This window comes from Terrapene carolina, unplaced genomic scaffold (genome assembly GCF_002925995.2).
Source record: "Terrapene carolina triunguis isolate 2854851 unplaced genomic scaffold, T_m_triunguis-2.0 Scaffold234, whole genome shotgun sequence".
In the NCBI taxonomy this organism is placed as follows: domain Eukaryota; kingdom Metazoa; phylum Chordata; order Testudines; family Emydidae; genus Terrapene; species Terrapene triunguis.
The window spans coordinates 7,144,598-7,160,015 of record NW_020664585.1 but is presented as its reverse complement, the minus strand read 5'-3'; the positions used below and the strand labels follow the sequence as shown (position 1 = coordinate 7,160,015).

General features: G+C 38.1%; 1 protein-coding gene across 2 annotated transcripts in view; it reads right to left on the bottom strand.

Annotated features, from left to right (window-relative positions):
• The window catches only part of IFT81 (intraflagellar transport 81), a 60,049-nt gene that overhangs the window by 32,126 nt on the left and 12,505 nt on the right, over positions 1-15,418 (bottom strand). For both annotated transcript variants that reach the window (XM_024196110.1, XM_024196109.1), the window contains 2 exons: positions 4,224-4,387; positions 945-1,040 (listed from right to left, as the gene is read on the bottom strand). In XM_024196110.1, coding sequence (XP_024051878.1) covers positions 945-1,040; positions 4,224-4,387 — 260 coding nt within the window. The remainder of the gene's footprint in view (positions 1-944; positions 1,041-4,223; positions 4,388-15,418) is intronic.

The following is a 15,418-nucleotide window of genomic DNA, read 5'->3' as shown; positions in this document are numbered from 1 at the left end:
CAAAACAAAGACAACATACTTCAGATCACATTTGCATCTAAAAATAATACACATTCTACCACTAAATTACAATTTTTACGCAATAACTTTGAAAAATATTTTTCCATAACTGTAGAAACTATCATGAACAATGCCAGTAAAATTCAAAGTCACACAGGCTATTGGGAAATAAATCTAATATTTTACTATATAAGCCCTAGACATGGTCAGTTTTCATAAATTTTGATCTATAATGTGTGGATTTATCGTGTCTTGACCAAGAGCATTTGTTCTTTGCTTTCTTTTCACTTTAAGTCTGTAACATACGTTCTGAAATAGAGACAATTGGGAAAATGCTATGATACATGGTCACACACAAGAAATGGGATGTGACTGGTAGTAAGAACTGCAGTGATTGCCGAATAAGGATCTAGGCTTTTTTCTTTTAGGAATTGTCTACACTTGGAAGTTTACCAATATAGCTGTTCCGGAATAAGCCCCAGTGTGAATGTTCTTATTCTAGAGGAGCTATTTCAGTAAATTTCCAAGTGTAGACTAGCAACTCAGTAATGAGTATGCAATATATAGGCCAATCCTGGAACATGCCCCAACTACCTCTAACTTCTATAGGAGCTGAGGGCACCTTTCAGATGTTAGGCCTAGAATACAGACTCTCTATTGTATCTAACACACAAAGCCTACGGGCCCGATCCTGTAATTGCTTATTATCAGGCTTAGTCCCACTGCAGTCAATAGGACTATGCCCAGCAGTAAGCGGTTGAAGGATTTATATAACGTAAATATAGTTGTGTTCAACTGTTATTTATTTATTCTTCATGTCTTTCTGTTTAATTTAGTTTTTCAGAAACAAGTAAAGAAAAAAAAGACAACACAAGACTGTAGATAACAGTCAGTCAATTTGACAGGATTTTGCTGCTTACAATAAAGCTTTTGTTCCTTCTTACCTGTTGTCGATACATGGAAAATTTACTATCAATTGGCTCATATTTCATCATTCTCTTTTCAATCAATTGATTAATTTGAGCATTGACTCCATTTATCTGAAATAAAGAGTGGAAGATCAAGAAAATGCCATATTTCTTACTAAATAAACATTAGCAGAGTTAGGGAAAACAGAATATTAATACTTTGTCCTCTCTCTAAGGATATCAAAATGCTTTGCAAGTTAATGAATTTAGCCTCACAACACACTTTTAAGGAAGTATTATCAGACTCATGTTAAAGATGGAGAAACAGACACAAAAAAGTTAAGTGACTTGCCAAGATTACACAGTAAGTCTGATGCAAAGCCAGAAATACAGCCCATGTCTTCAGACTCCCAGTCCTGTGCCTCAACAACAAGATCAACCTGTGTTAGAGAGTCCCTCCAAACTAAGGCCTTGATCCTACAAAAGGAACTGGGTTGATGGACTCTTGCAGAGAAAAGGGATGATGTTACAATTGCTTTGTGTGCCCTGATTATATCAATGACCAGCTATAATTCTTCTTTAATAAGCCATTTATCACTAGTCTGAAGAGGAGATTGATTCAAATTAAATGGTGCCCAGTTCCACTATAATTCTGAAGATCCCAGGACCCACTTACCCCAACAGCGCAGTATGTTCCTTCTACTCCTCCAAGACGGGCTCATTTTGCTTCTTCTCCCAAAACCTTGATTTTCCTCGTCTGTGAGCCCACCTTAGCTGGCAGCCAGTCAACAGGAGCTATGATCATCTACGGATACCTGATACTCTAACTCTGACTGCATTGGGTGTTCCCTCTAACCATGGAGCCCAGAGCCCAGGCATCCTGCCTTAATTCTCTGCTGCCTAGGAAGATATGTGCTAATAAGCAAATCCTGTCAAAGTGTGCTGCAATCAGAGGGAACTCTGAAAGTAACACAGGCATGGTACTGGGCACTACCCTAGCAATTCTGCGGGCAACAGATGTGTACTTTGAAGACCAAATATGTCAAGACTATTGCTTAATAATGGTGTAGAGAGACTTCCAAATACTGAGATTCCTGAACTCTTCCTCCTCTATGTGGGATTCTCTTTTTTTTATTTCTAAAGGCATTAACTCTCTGTTGGAATGGGTGTGAATTCCCTTATATCAGTGATTCCCAACTTTTTAATGCCATGACCCCCTTTGGGCTAATCTCAGTTAATGTAATCCCCAGACTGGGCCCAGGGGTTGAGAGTGATCTACCCCATGAGGGATGCCCCCAGAAATTCCTCTCATGGTATGCTGGGCTAGGGGGAAGAGGGCCAGGTCCTGCCCTTGGGGGTGAGGTGTTGGAATGGCTGGCTGGGCTGAAAGAAGCATTAAGTGTGGGAAAGGGACTTTTGGGGATGGGGATGAAGGAGGCTTCTTGGTGAGATGGGGGGAAGTGAAGATGAGGTTTGGGGGGGGGGGGGTCTAAATCGGGTAGCTGCCCAGCGTCGACCGAGCTCAGGAAGAGGCATCAACACCAGCTGCAGGTGGTGCTGAGGTGGGTGGAGGGTATGAACTCATGCTGCAGACCTGGATGCACCCATCCGGCTTGGACAGCGTCTGGTACCAGCAGCCTCTGTTTTGATCAAAGTAAAGCCAATGACAGCACCATGTCCTCCCATACTCTGATTGGTATATTCTTTAAGAATGACTCCATTATTAAACTACAGATTAGATCTGAAGCCTTACAATAGCGGTGTGATTCACCTTTGGAGCCTCTGCCATCCACCACGGTGTGATTCTTGTAATCAAAATAGCATTCGTGATTTCAATCACTTCTGCTAGACATGTAGCTCTTTCTTGTACCTTCCTTTCCCTAGTGCATTGTAGGCATATGATCTTTTCGTGGTTCCAGATTATTTTTCTTCCCACTAGATCACCTCTAAATTGCCTATCCATTTAGAAGTTTGTCCCTCCTTCATTACACCAGTGTGGAATACTTCGTTATTATCACAGTGTGAGCTAAAGCATCACTCTTCCCACAGCCACTCTTTCCCAGCTCTTCAGATAAAGTGAGGGGCTTAATTACACTATCACAAAGTATTTTAAAGCATATATTAGAGTAGCTTGTACACATAACTGCTGGGACGCAGTTAAATACTATCATTAAAATCTATCACAAAGACTTGCAGGGTGAAACCCTGGCCCCGCTGATGTCAACAGCAAAACTCCCATTGACTTAAATGGAGCCAGGATTTCACCCTCAGTTTCTTTACTCCCCATCTTTCATGAGCCACGTCAAGGCTTGGAGGCATTTGGGGAGATCATGAAGGGTCAGCTTTAGGTTGGGGAGAAAAAATTTCTACCAAACACTGTACAAAAATCATTTGGAGAGTCATTAGCCTGTCTGTAGTTAAGGCTGCAGCAAGCTTTTCTTATACTCAACATATATACCATTAAACAGTATTTTACTTTTCACTACATTTCTAATAGTAACTCTAAGATGCATTACATTACACATCTATTCTCTCATGTAGGCTGATGCAATAATTGAGGGAAATATGCAAACTTATTTCTGTTGCAGATAGAACTCCACACATTATGCCAATTTTTCTTTTATAAATTATACTTTGCTGTGGATCATAAAAAATAAATATTCAGTTTTACTAAGCATTAGATTTTCCTAGGCAAATAAGAAATCTATTATGATCAAAGATTTTAGCTGATCTGAACAGCTTCAGTTTCTGACATTTGAAAAACTGTAATAAAGAGTAAATCAAATATATTAGCTTTGATCAACAAATTAGCGGAGATGTTACCATTTGAAACAAAAAGCATGCAAGTTATCCAAGTATGCAAATTATCTTCACACCTCTGCACATTGCATTAAAATGAAATGTCAGTGATATACTACATACTGAGGATCTGATTCTCCACTCTATTAAACACTGGTTTTATGTAAATGTAACTACACTGAAGTTAATGGACTTAAAACCAGTATAAAACTGATGTAAGGAGTGGCGGGGGAGGGGGGGGAAAAATCAGGCCTTCAACAATAATAAATGAATATCTCTATTCATACAAACCCAAATTACTAAAACAATTTTCTAAACAGTTTTGTAAGGTGGGGTTTTGAGTAATGCCAGACCCTGGGTTGAGTCAGCAACTCATACTTTTTCTTTTCTCTGAAAAAGGAAGGTAATTATGTTTGGGAATTAAAAACATTTATTCAAGGATTTAGGGCAGAAATAAGACAGTTGATGCTTATATAAGTCCAGAAGACAAACTAGTTGGGTTTTTAGTCAACATACCTTAGTTTCAAGTTCATTGAGATCAGATTGACCCATAGCTGGCTCTGAAACCACTTTTTGTAGGAAATACAATGATTGCTTCTTACTTTCTAGTTCTCTAGGAAATTTTTCAGAGCACAGATATGAATTGAACTTTATCTCCTCTTCCAGTCTCTTCATTAAGCCTTGAAAAAAAATATTAAATCAACATGTGTCTAAACAAAGGAATGTAGAGGGTAATTAGGTTTCATTCCATAATAACTGTAATTTAACCAACACATCAAGCTATTTAGCAACAGATTACAATAATTAGAGCATAATGCTTGAGCCCGCTTCTCAAAACTGAAAGGAATACCTAGTTTTAATTTATACTTTAAATTCTGGTTCTCTTTTTAAATAAGACTAACATATAATACAGCAAACTACATGTGTTTCCCTTCCAAATTTCCTTCTTCAGGATTTAACTACAATAAAACCCCCTCTTCTGTGAAACTCCATTAATCTGAATTTGGATACAATCTCCAATTTACAGCACTCACATGAAAAGTCTCACTATACCCCATTCAAACAAACACCATGTGCCCCATTTCATTCAGAAAACTGGGCTCTGTAGTACTTTTTTGTTATGCTAAAATTGATGTGGTTTTAGACTACATGTATACGAAGTTTTAGAAGAGGATGACCAAATATAGGCTGCTTGTGTGTATCCATCTTATGTGTATTCAGAAAAAGGGATGGCCAAGCACAGCACAAGTCTGGTGGCTTGCTCAGGGCTTCTCTAAAACTCTCACGGCTCAGGACCTCCGGGGTCGGAGCATCAAAGTAGGCATCGTGATGTAGATTTGCACACAGATAATCCCAGTCACACGTGGATTACTTCAGCCCCAGATAGGAATTACATGGAAGTGAGGAAAGGAATCTCTGTCTGTCCGCTCTTAGCATCACTTCTGCACCATTACTATACCTGACCCCCTCCCTCTATCTGTGACTCAAAATAGAACAGGTCTAGAATTTGACCCATTATCTTTAATAAGCATTTGTAAGTGTTCTAACATGGGCCTTTGTGAGAGTTTGTCCTGTCTGATGTGCAGATTTCTGATAATCTCCGACCCTGTTCAGCCTGATTCTCATTTACAATAAGGCCCCTTTACACTGCTCTGGCAGGGTACAGGAGCCTAAAAGTGAATGAATTGCAATTTATGCTCTCTTTAAGTCTCTTTCAAACTGCCAGAGTGGTGTCCCGGTTCTCTTAAAAAAAGAAATCACACAACTGTACATTGACTAAGAATACTGAAAATAAAAATGAAATAGAAAAAAAGACAAGAAGAAATTGCTGAGGTTTCTGTCCACGGATGCAACAGGAGAGAGCATTGTTTGCTCTGTAGAAGCCTGATGTGCACTGCCTGTTACCAAGCTTCTGACCATTTTGCTCTTGCTAGGTATCGTAGGTTAGCCTATTTTCCTGATAATTCAGAAAGGAACATTAATACATCCAGATAAGTAAAATTCACAACCAGTGGGAAATTAGTTTACTCTGTCAAGTAGCTGTGAGATTTTTAAAATTACATTGTACAGTCTTCTGATGACAGTAGGTGGTAATAGCTCAATTAGTTCTTTAAGATACTAGTGCCAAGGACTGTGATTTGGAAAGCATACACAAGATAATATGACAGTGGGGAGAGGTATTTTAGAATATTTTCATCGGTTTGATGGACACAAAAAAGACTAGTGGCGCTGTAGCTATCCAAAGTGCTTTAGAAGCATGACTGTTATTTTCATGGTTGTCACAGATATTACAGAAAACGTTAAATTAGCTATGCCAAGAAAAACATGAAATTCAGACTCTGCCAGTTTTTCACTTATTGCACACATGTAGGGAAAAACCTGAGACACATGGATATGATTGATCCTGCTGAGACAGCGATGGAAATGCAGGAGGCAGGTGGGAATGGGACCAGGGCTGGAGTCAGCTGGCCTGCCCTTTGGTTCTCTCAGGCTGAGGGTCTGGAGGCCTTGTCATTAAGAATGACAGAGGGAGAAGGTCAAAACAAAATGAGAAACAGACCTATGAAAAGGGGTCTTGACTCTCCTGCAGCTATTTACATCTGGAAAATGGGGAGGGCCAGATCCTCTTTGCCTTTCTGTTCTCAAGAGTTTTTTTAGACAGAAAGGGTGGGGGTCCTCATTTCAGCTGCCTTAAGGGAACTAAACCAGCTGGAAGAGAGGAAAGGGTCTTAAAAACATAGAAGAAAGCCACCTCCACAGAAAGCAGTACTATTAATGAAGTAAAACTGACACAACCCAAAAGTGAGTGAATTCTTCATTTCCATTCCAGCAGTTTATAAGGATAATTTGTTTATACTGGCCATTTAAACATGCTTAGAAAATAGATATTGCCCTACAAAATTTACTGTTTTACTTGATGGAAAATGTCAAGTGTTTCTATTAAAAAATAAAATAAATAAAAATGCAGCCTTAATGGTGACTTCAGAACTGGGATAGAATGTGTAGGTTCATGCAGTAGCCATTATGCACTCAGCAATAGCTCACCTGCCACCTTGCCCATTAGAATCTGATTTATCAAAAGGAAATGCAGGCCAGCATGGCAGGGTTTTCACCATGCTGTGATTTTTAACTTTCACCAGGCCTTTCATCAGAGTTGGGTCCCTTCTGCCCATGGTTAGTGTTTCAACAGAAACACAGCACCTCTACAACTGCAGCAACCTCTCCCACATACACAGTGTACTAAACTTCAGCATCAGCACTGAATAGGAACAAAAACCCTGGTTTGGGATATATAATCATGGCCCTTGGCCTGGAAACAAAAGTGATGCCAATTGAGTTACCCTGACACTAACTGCTAGTTTTTTTTACTTTAGGCTGATTTCTAGCTTTCCAACTTCCTTTTAAATAAGAAAGGGAGATTACAATATATTTAACCTTATAGATTCATAGAATCCAAGGCTAGAAGGGACCATTAGATCATCTAGTCTGACCCCCTATATAACAAAGGCCATAGAACTTCCCCAAAATAATTCCTAGAGCAGATCTTTTAGAAAAAACATCCAGTCTTGATTTAAAAGTTACCAGTGATTGGTAAACCACCATGAACCTTGGTAAATTGTTCCAATGGTTAATTACTCTTTCTTAAAATGTATGCCTTATTTCCAGTCTGAATTTGTTTAGCTTCAACTTCCAACCAGTGGATCATAAACTTTCTATGATCTACTAGATTGAAGAGCCCCTTAAATATTTGTTAACCTTGTAGGTACTTATAGACTGTAATCAAGTCATCATAATCTTCTGTTTGTTAAGCTAAACAGATTGAGCTCTTTGAGTCCTATCATTATAAGGCATGTTTTCTAATCTTTTAATCATCCTCATGACTCTTCTCTGAGCCCTCTCCAATTTATTAACATCCTTCTTGAATTGTGGGCTCCAGAACTGGACACAGTATTCCAGCAGTGGTCGCACCAGTGCCCAATATGGAGGTAAAATACCTTCTCTACACCTACTCTATATTCCCATTTTTATGCATCCCAGGTTTACATTAGCTCTTTGGCCAAAGAGTCATACTGGGACCTCATGTTCAGCTGATTATCCACCATGACCCTCAAATATTATTCTTGATATCTAATGCTACTTACATCTTTATTATAAGGATATACATTTCTAAATATCCCACTGTACATATTGTAATCAAGCTAAACATTCTAATCAAGCATTTCCAGAGGAGCAGGGACCAACTGGCTTCAAGGGGCTATGAACCTGCTTCTATTTGGGCTTATTCCTCCAATAATCTGATAGCTATTACCAAGCTACTAAATTTTGATTGCTCCTTATACCCTGAATGCTCCTGAAGGTACAGTAAAGCCGTGAAACAAGTCAAAACTTGACAACTTGATGGGAAAGTGCAAACAGAAGACTGATGACTAATCTACTTGGTTTCCTTTACAAATAATTTTGGAATATTTTACTCTCTGTAGGATTAGACATATGGGGAAGTAGTTACCTAAATGCTATTTCTGCAGTTTAACTGAAACTTTTAAAAACAGTGTTTTCCAGTGAATCATGCTTTTTTCAAATTCCCAGGCTAGAAGGCAGAGAAGCAAGTGTACTTTAAATCTTTCCATTACATACTTCAAAATCTTGTTTAATTTTTTCAACTCTGACTTTCTGTCTCTCTATACACAAGCTGCACTGTAAGTTTGGCTCAGTGCCCTAAGGTTATTTTAGCTGAGTTCTGCCAACCCCATATTTACTCGTGAAAAGCTATTAACAGCAATTCCTAATGTTTTCCATTCAGATTTTTTTATTACAGGAAAGGAGTGGGTGAAGAGTTATTTAGTGCTTGCTCAGTTATGCAGGAATTAGGCAACTTTCTTGCCCCGATTCTATTAATGAACATAAATTCAGACTTGCCTCAGCTCTCAGACTCTTAGTTCTTTCCAAGCTGCTAATTGTGCAAATTTGTACCATAAACGTTTGAAACATTAACCAATCTGTGGTTTTTTTTGATTTTTTTTTTTTGTTTTTTTTTTTTTTAAATAGAGGAACATACTGTTAGTGGCCTCCTGACAAAATTTTGGTTTAAGTGACTTGCTCAACACCACACAGGAAGACCATGACATAAGCAGGTCTAGAACGGACTTCTCCTGCGTAGAATTCACATACCTTAACCATAAGATCATCCCTTCTCTTCCTGCAGTCACCATCTTGTTCTCTTCACCACTTCCAATTTCTATAGCACATAAGGTATGGATGGTACAGACATTTCCACTACACAGTCCTGATTCATTTCCTGACCACCACCCATACTAGGCACTGAATGAAGCAGGGGTCCCGTGGAAGAAAACAGTATATATCCATGTAATGAAAGACTATCATAATGAATACGCAAAAGGGCCAAATTAAGGTTGTGACATTTCCTAACTTTTGAGTGCTTAAGTTAGCAACCTAAATAACACAGTCATATCTTTTTAACGTAGTTTTTTGGTATGTAATTTCCTGTTTCTTTGAGGGGTTTTTAAAAGGAAAAAGGTAAAACCAAATTTTACTATGTGCAACGGTAACATTGCCCCTCATCATGCATCAGTGAAAGATTTGAACTCTGAACCTTCATCACTGCAGCACAGCTTCAGGTACAAGATTAACTGAATTAGCTGGCAGCAGGAGTATTAGCTGTTATCCCCAAAGGGAGGATGTCTACTGGGGCCATGCGCTAGGTCCAAGAGGGTTATCGGGGAGCTGCTCTGACTCTCTTTCCTCATCCTTGAGAGGTTGTCTCCCCCTCAGGGGTCCCAGTACAGTGCATATGACTGTTGCTTTGGCAGTGGTATGGGCCTGAGTTATTTGATGCATGCTACAAAAATTTTCCTGAGCAATGCAAATGACAGAGAGAAAAAGATTATTTCAAAAGCTTATATCTCCCAGATTACAAGGCCAGAAGGAACCATTGGGATCATCTAGTCTGAGCTCCTACACAAAACTGGCCATAAAACTTCTCTGCCTTGATTCCTGTTTGAACTAGAACATACCTTTTAGAAAAACATTCAATCTTGATTTTAAAATGTCCAGTGATGGAGAATCCACCACAGCCCTTGGTAAATTGTTCTAATGGTTAATTACCCTCACAGTAAAAATTTTGCTCCACATTTCCAGTCTGAATTTGTCTAGCTTCAGCTTCCAGACATTGGAAATTGTTATACCTTTATCTGCTAGATTGAAGAGCCGTCGATTATCAACACTTCTGTTCCTATTTAGGTACCTATAGACTGTGATCAAGTCACCCCTTAATCTTCTCTTTGATAAGCCAAACAGATAGAACTCCGAGAGTCTCTCACTATAAGGCATGTTTACCAATCATTCTCATGACTCTTCTCTGAACACTCTCCGTTTTTTCAACATCTTTCTTGAATTCTGAACATCAGACTGGACATCATAATCCAGTAGCAATCATACCAGTGCCAAATACAGATGTAATATAACCTCTCTACTCCCACACAATAGTCCTGTGTTTAAACATCCAGGGATCTTGTTAATGCTTTTGGCCACAGTATTGCACTGGGAGCTCATGTTTAACTCATGGATTATCCACTATGGCCCCCCCAAGTCTTTGTACTAGTCACTGTTTCCTAGGATGGAGATTCCTATCCTGTATGTATGGCTTACATTCTTTGTTCCTAGATGTATGACTTTACATTTGGTTGTATTGAAACTCATATTGTTTGCTTGTGCCCAGCTTGCTATGTGATCCAGACAGCTCTGTATCAGTGACCTGTCCTCTTTCTTATTTACCACTGCCCCAAAGTTCTGTGTCATCTGCAAACTTTATCAGTGGTGATTTTATGTTTTCCTCTAGGTCACTGATAAAAATGTTACACGGCATATGGCCAGACCCAACCCCTGTCGGACATCACTAGAAACACACCTGCTCAATGATTAATCTCTTTTTATAATTACACGTTGAGACTTACAATTTATCCAGCTTTTAAATCCATTTGAAAGTGCCACGTAGAATTTATAACATTCCAGTTTCTTAAAATGTTGTGTGCTAGCAAGTCAAAACTTACAGAAGTCTAAGTATATTACACAAATGCTATTACTTTTATCAATCAAACTTGTAATATCATAAAAAAAATTAAGTTAGTTTGACAAGATCCACTTTCATATACACGTTGATTAGCACGAGTTATATTACCGTCCTTTACTTCGATATGAATCAAGTCCTGTATTTGTTTTGCTTGGGATCAACGTCAGACTGAAAGGCCTATCATTACATGGGTCATCTTGTTTACTCATTTTAAATACTGGCACAATTTTACCTTCTTCCAGCCCTTGGGAACTTCTCCAGTATTTCAAAACTTAATGACAATCAACATTAACAGTCCAAAGAGCTACTCGGCCAGTTCTTTTAAAACACTTGGGTACAAGTTAGCTGGAACTGGTATTTAAAAATATCTAACTTTAGTGGCTGCTGTTTAACATCCTTCTGAGTTGCTCTTGGGATGGAAAGTATTTAATCATCATATGACATGATGACATCATCTGGCTTTTTTCCAAATACAGAACAGAAATATTTATTGAAGACATCTGCCTTTTCTGCGTTATTATTGACAATTTTACCATTTCCATCTGGACAAATATCTTTGTTCAGATTCCTTTTGTTTCTAATATACTTTAAAAACTTCTTACTGTCCTTAAGTCTGTCGGCCATTGAGGTCTTCTGTTCCTTTACTTCCTATATCAATTTTCTACAATTCCTATCTTATAAATTGATATTCATTGCTAACAACTGCCCCTTTTTTCCATTTGATATTTATTTAAATTTTTTATAGCTTCTTTCACTTCCCTTTTCACCCAGATTGTTTTTCTAAATAGTGTAGTGTTCTTTCCTTACTGTAGGATTGTGGACTTTGGCCCATGAAATTCTATTCAGGTTTGCTAAAGAAAAGGCTCTTCTCTGGCTCAAGGGCTTTCTGCTCACTGAAAGGCCTGCTGCCAACAAGAGCTTCTCAAAAAAGTATGCTAGAATTTTTTATTACAGAAAGTGGTAAGCAACCTAAGTATATGTGTAGCTATCAGCTCCTCTATAATAAATAATAATAAAAATACACAAAGGACATACTTTAATTTTAAGGGCTATTTTTCAATCAGTCTCAGTGTTTTCTCTGATTTCTGCACTCACTTTTGCATATGCAAAAGTCAATCAATAATCTGTACCTGCAAAAATTGGCATAAAGAAACAGTCCAAGGTTGAAATCTGGCCCAAATGGTCTTAATTAAAACCCAAAACCAAAGCAATGAAAAATTAAGGATTAAGCTATTATAATATTATTATGCCTCTGTATTGCAGCACATATTGTATATGTGCTAGATCACATCATTGTCAGGGACATCTGTGAACTGTCTAAGCACAATGGGGCACATTAAGGAGAGGAGTTTCAGCTTTTAACTAATAATTTTTTTTTGATTGATGGTCCAATCTTACCTCAGCTGAAGTCAATGGGAATTTTGTCATTAAGTTCAACGGGAGAAGAATCAGATTCTACATGAGTTTAAGGTATCAGGAGCAAATCCTCCCTCTGCCTCCACAGCCACATACCAGATGAAATACAGCAGGGCTGGTACGGTTCTACTACATGAGGAGAGTTGGGTGCTCCATGCCCACTACAGAGCTGTGTTCTGTGGCTGTGTTCTAAAGCTCACTGAAGTCAACAAAAGACTTTCCACCAATTTCAATGGGCTTTGAATCAGGTCCTATAAAAGCGGGGGTGCTGTTCTGCTATTAGAGTAAGACCTGGGAGAGGACTGTCTTTATCCCCCATCCCAACTGCCAGAAAAACTTCCTGAGCCAAGCCCACTGACTCAGGGTTGAAGCAGTGACATGGATAAGAACCTGAATCTATCTTTATTGTCATCTGTCCTCTTTAAATAAAAAGTGAAATTAAAAAATGTGAAAAATACCAATATCCCTCATCCAAATGTTAGGGATTTGGGGACACCAGCCTGATTTCAATGCAAGTGTATGAGAAACCCATTAAAATATGGCTTATTTGTCAACACCAAATCAATCAGCTCTTTCTCTGGTTTCTTTTTTTTAAATTAACTCTTCTTTTTTAATTACGGGCAAGAATCTACCCTATAATACACAACTTTGACTATAAGTGGGAGTTGAACATGAGGATCTGTGGGAAGAATTTGTCCCTAAGAATATAGAGGAAGAAACTTCAGTGAACCAAATACAATGCATTTATAATGACATATAATTAAAAAATTCTTTGTAACCTATTTTTAAATTAAATGTAATGTATTTTAATAAGGGCATCTCATGCTTCTCTTTTTCATCATATGTACAGAGTAAGGTTAAATATTGGATACAGTTTATATGAAGTAATTCCTTTTTTACTGGTATTTTAAAGTGGCTATTCCTCTGATCCTATTACTATTTATTAATTTGACCAAGTGTACCAATTTTACTGCTTATCAACGATAGTCATCTTAATACATTATTTTAATCAATATTTTACAGCTAGTCATCCACATCCCGGTATCCGTGCCAATGAAATGAACAATGGTGTTCTCTACAGTGGACAAGAACCAAGAATTTAAGTAATTCAGTTCCCTTCTTGGCATTAACAATTTGTGTTTATGCCAGCAGAGATATTCAAAGCAAATCGAGGGCAATCTTGCTGAGAAAGCATGAGTTAGATTTTTCAAACCACTCTGCTACTGACCACTGTCAACAAAAATACTATGTCATATCCTGGGCAAAAAATTAGAAACTGCAAATTCATGCCACATACTTTAATACTAACAGCAGCAACAACTGCCTCCACAGTTAAACAAAATATTAAGAAATGCTGAACTTAATGAAACCGGGATGGGGTGCCATAGTGAAACCAAGGAGAACAGTCACTTCAAAACACTTAACAGAAAACCTATATAGACTAGTACAATGGTCAACCATTTTTCATGGTACAATACGTCTTTTTAAATCACTTACCCGAGCTACACTTCTAGAAGAATAAAACCTCTAGTAACAATTAGCTGTAATATTTTCCTGGCAAGGCTAAAGCACACCGATCCTAATTGCACATTGACACAATAAGAAATAGTGACCTAGTTCCATGTTTATAAACTTTTCTTAAAAATTAAACTTCATTTTAGTTCATAATATGAGGTATGTGTACCCTTCAAGCTGGGGGGTGTAATTTCCAGTTGGAGGAGACATACTTGTGCTAGCTCTCATTGAACTAATGCACTAAAAATAGAGTGTAGCCATGGCAATGCATGTGGTGGGACAGGCTAGCTGCCCACCTGAGACCCTACACACGTTCTCGGGGCAGCTAGCCCTTCCCACTGCTCATGCTGCCATGGTGACACACACTATTTTCAGCACACTATCTTGATGAGAGCTAGCGTAAGTATGTCTCCTCCAGCTGGGAATTACACCCCCAGCTCGAAGTGTTGATGTAACCATGGAGAAAAATAATTCAAAATTAGATCACAGTAGTATGTATTAGAAAGACAGATAGAATGCTCCCAATTAAGCACTCCCGCTGAAGAGCAACACACTCACTAAACAGATTTTTCTCCTTGTGTCAGAAGTGAAAGAATCTGATACAGATTTAAAACGGAGGAGAATGATTTTAGGGGAGAAAATACCAAACTTTCAGTGAGACTCCATTGCTTTCAGACAGCCTCTAAACTGACATGGATTTGAAGTGGTAGGAATAGACATCCTGACTAAAAGAGCTGCAGCCAAACATTTAAGAGATATAATAGCTCCAACTACAGACCAACAAAGCAATAAATTAAACCCTACTTAATACACTTATATGTCATCTAATTTAATTTTTGTAAACCATATTGGTTATGTTGTAATTGCTCTAGTATCAGAGGGGTAGCCGTGTTAGTCTGAATCTGTAAAAAGCAACAGAGGACCAGTAATTGCTCTAGAGAGCAGTACCTTTGCTTCTCCCCAACGCTAGTTACAATCAGAAACCCAAATCCTGGAGTCTTTACTCAGTCAAAACAGGGTCTTTACTTAAGTAAGGACACCAGGATTTAGGCCAGAATCTCTAAACACTTGGTTCTCGTTTGCAAGCAAGGTAGAAGATGAGATCTCAATATATTAACCTAATCTGTGTTTTTATCTCAATGATGAAATGACAAGTTTACTGACTTTTTTTACTATGCTGCCTTTTCTTCTGTAAGCTAAGACAAAACTAACCCCTAAAGTTTCCATTAGACTAAAAATAATAATAAAAAAAAAAACTTGGAACTGGTGCAGAAATGTTGACGTAGCTTTGGTATGGCAACATCTCTGGCAGCTGAGTACCACTCCTGAGAAAATGGAACGGTTACAAAATCCCTACATACTTCTTTTGAGTAAAGCATGTAATTCAGATCCCTTTTTGGTTCCATTTGAAGTTTACATGCTGACGCTGCATCCCCATTTTTCTTTTTTCAGCCATACAGAATTAAATTCTTCAATCTCTTCACCATTTTGTATATTACCATTTTAAGACCTGATTCCTATCCCATTTGTGCAGCTTTCTTACAGACTTCAACCAGGTTAAAAAATAAAAATAAAAAAAAAAGAAGTTTGCAAGTCACTGCTTCCTCAGCCCCCAAGCCATAAGTGTGTGCAAATATTATCTTCTCCACTGTATATTTCCAGGAGGAATTTTTTAAAAACGACTTAAAAGTAA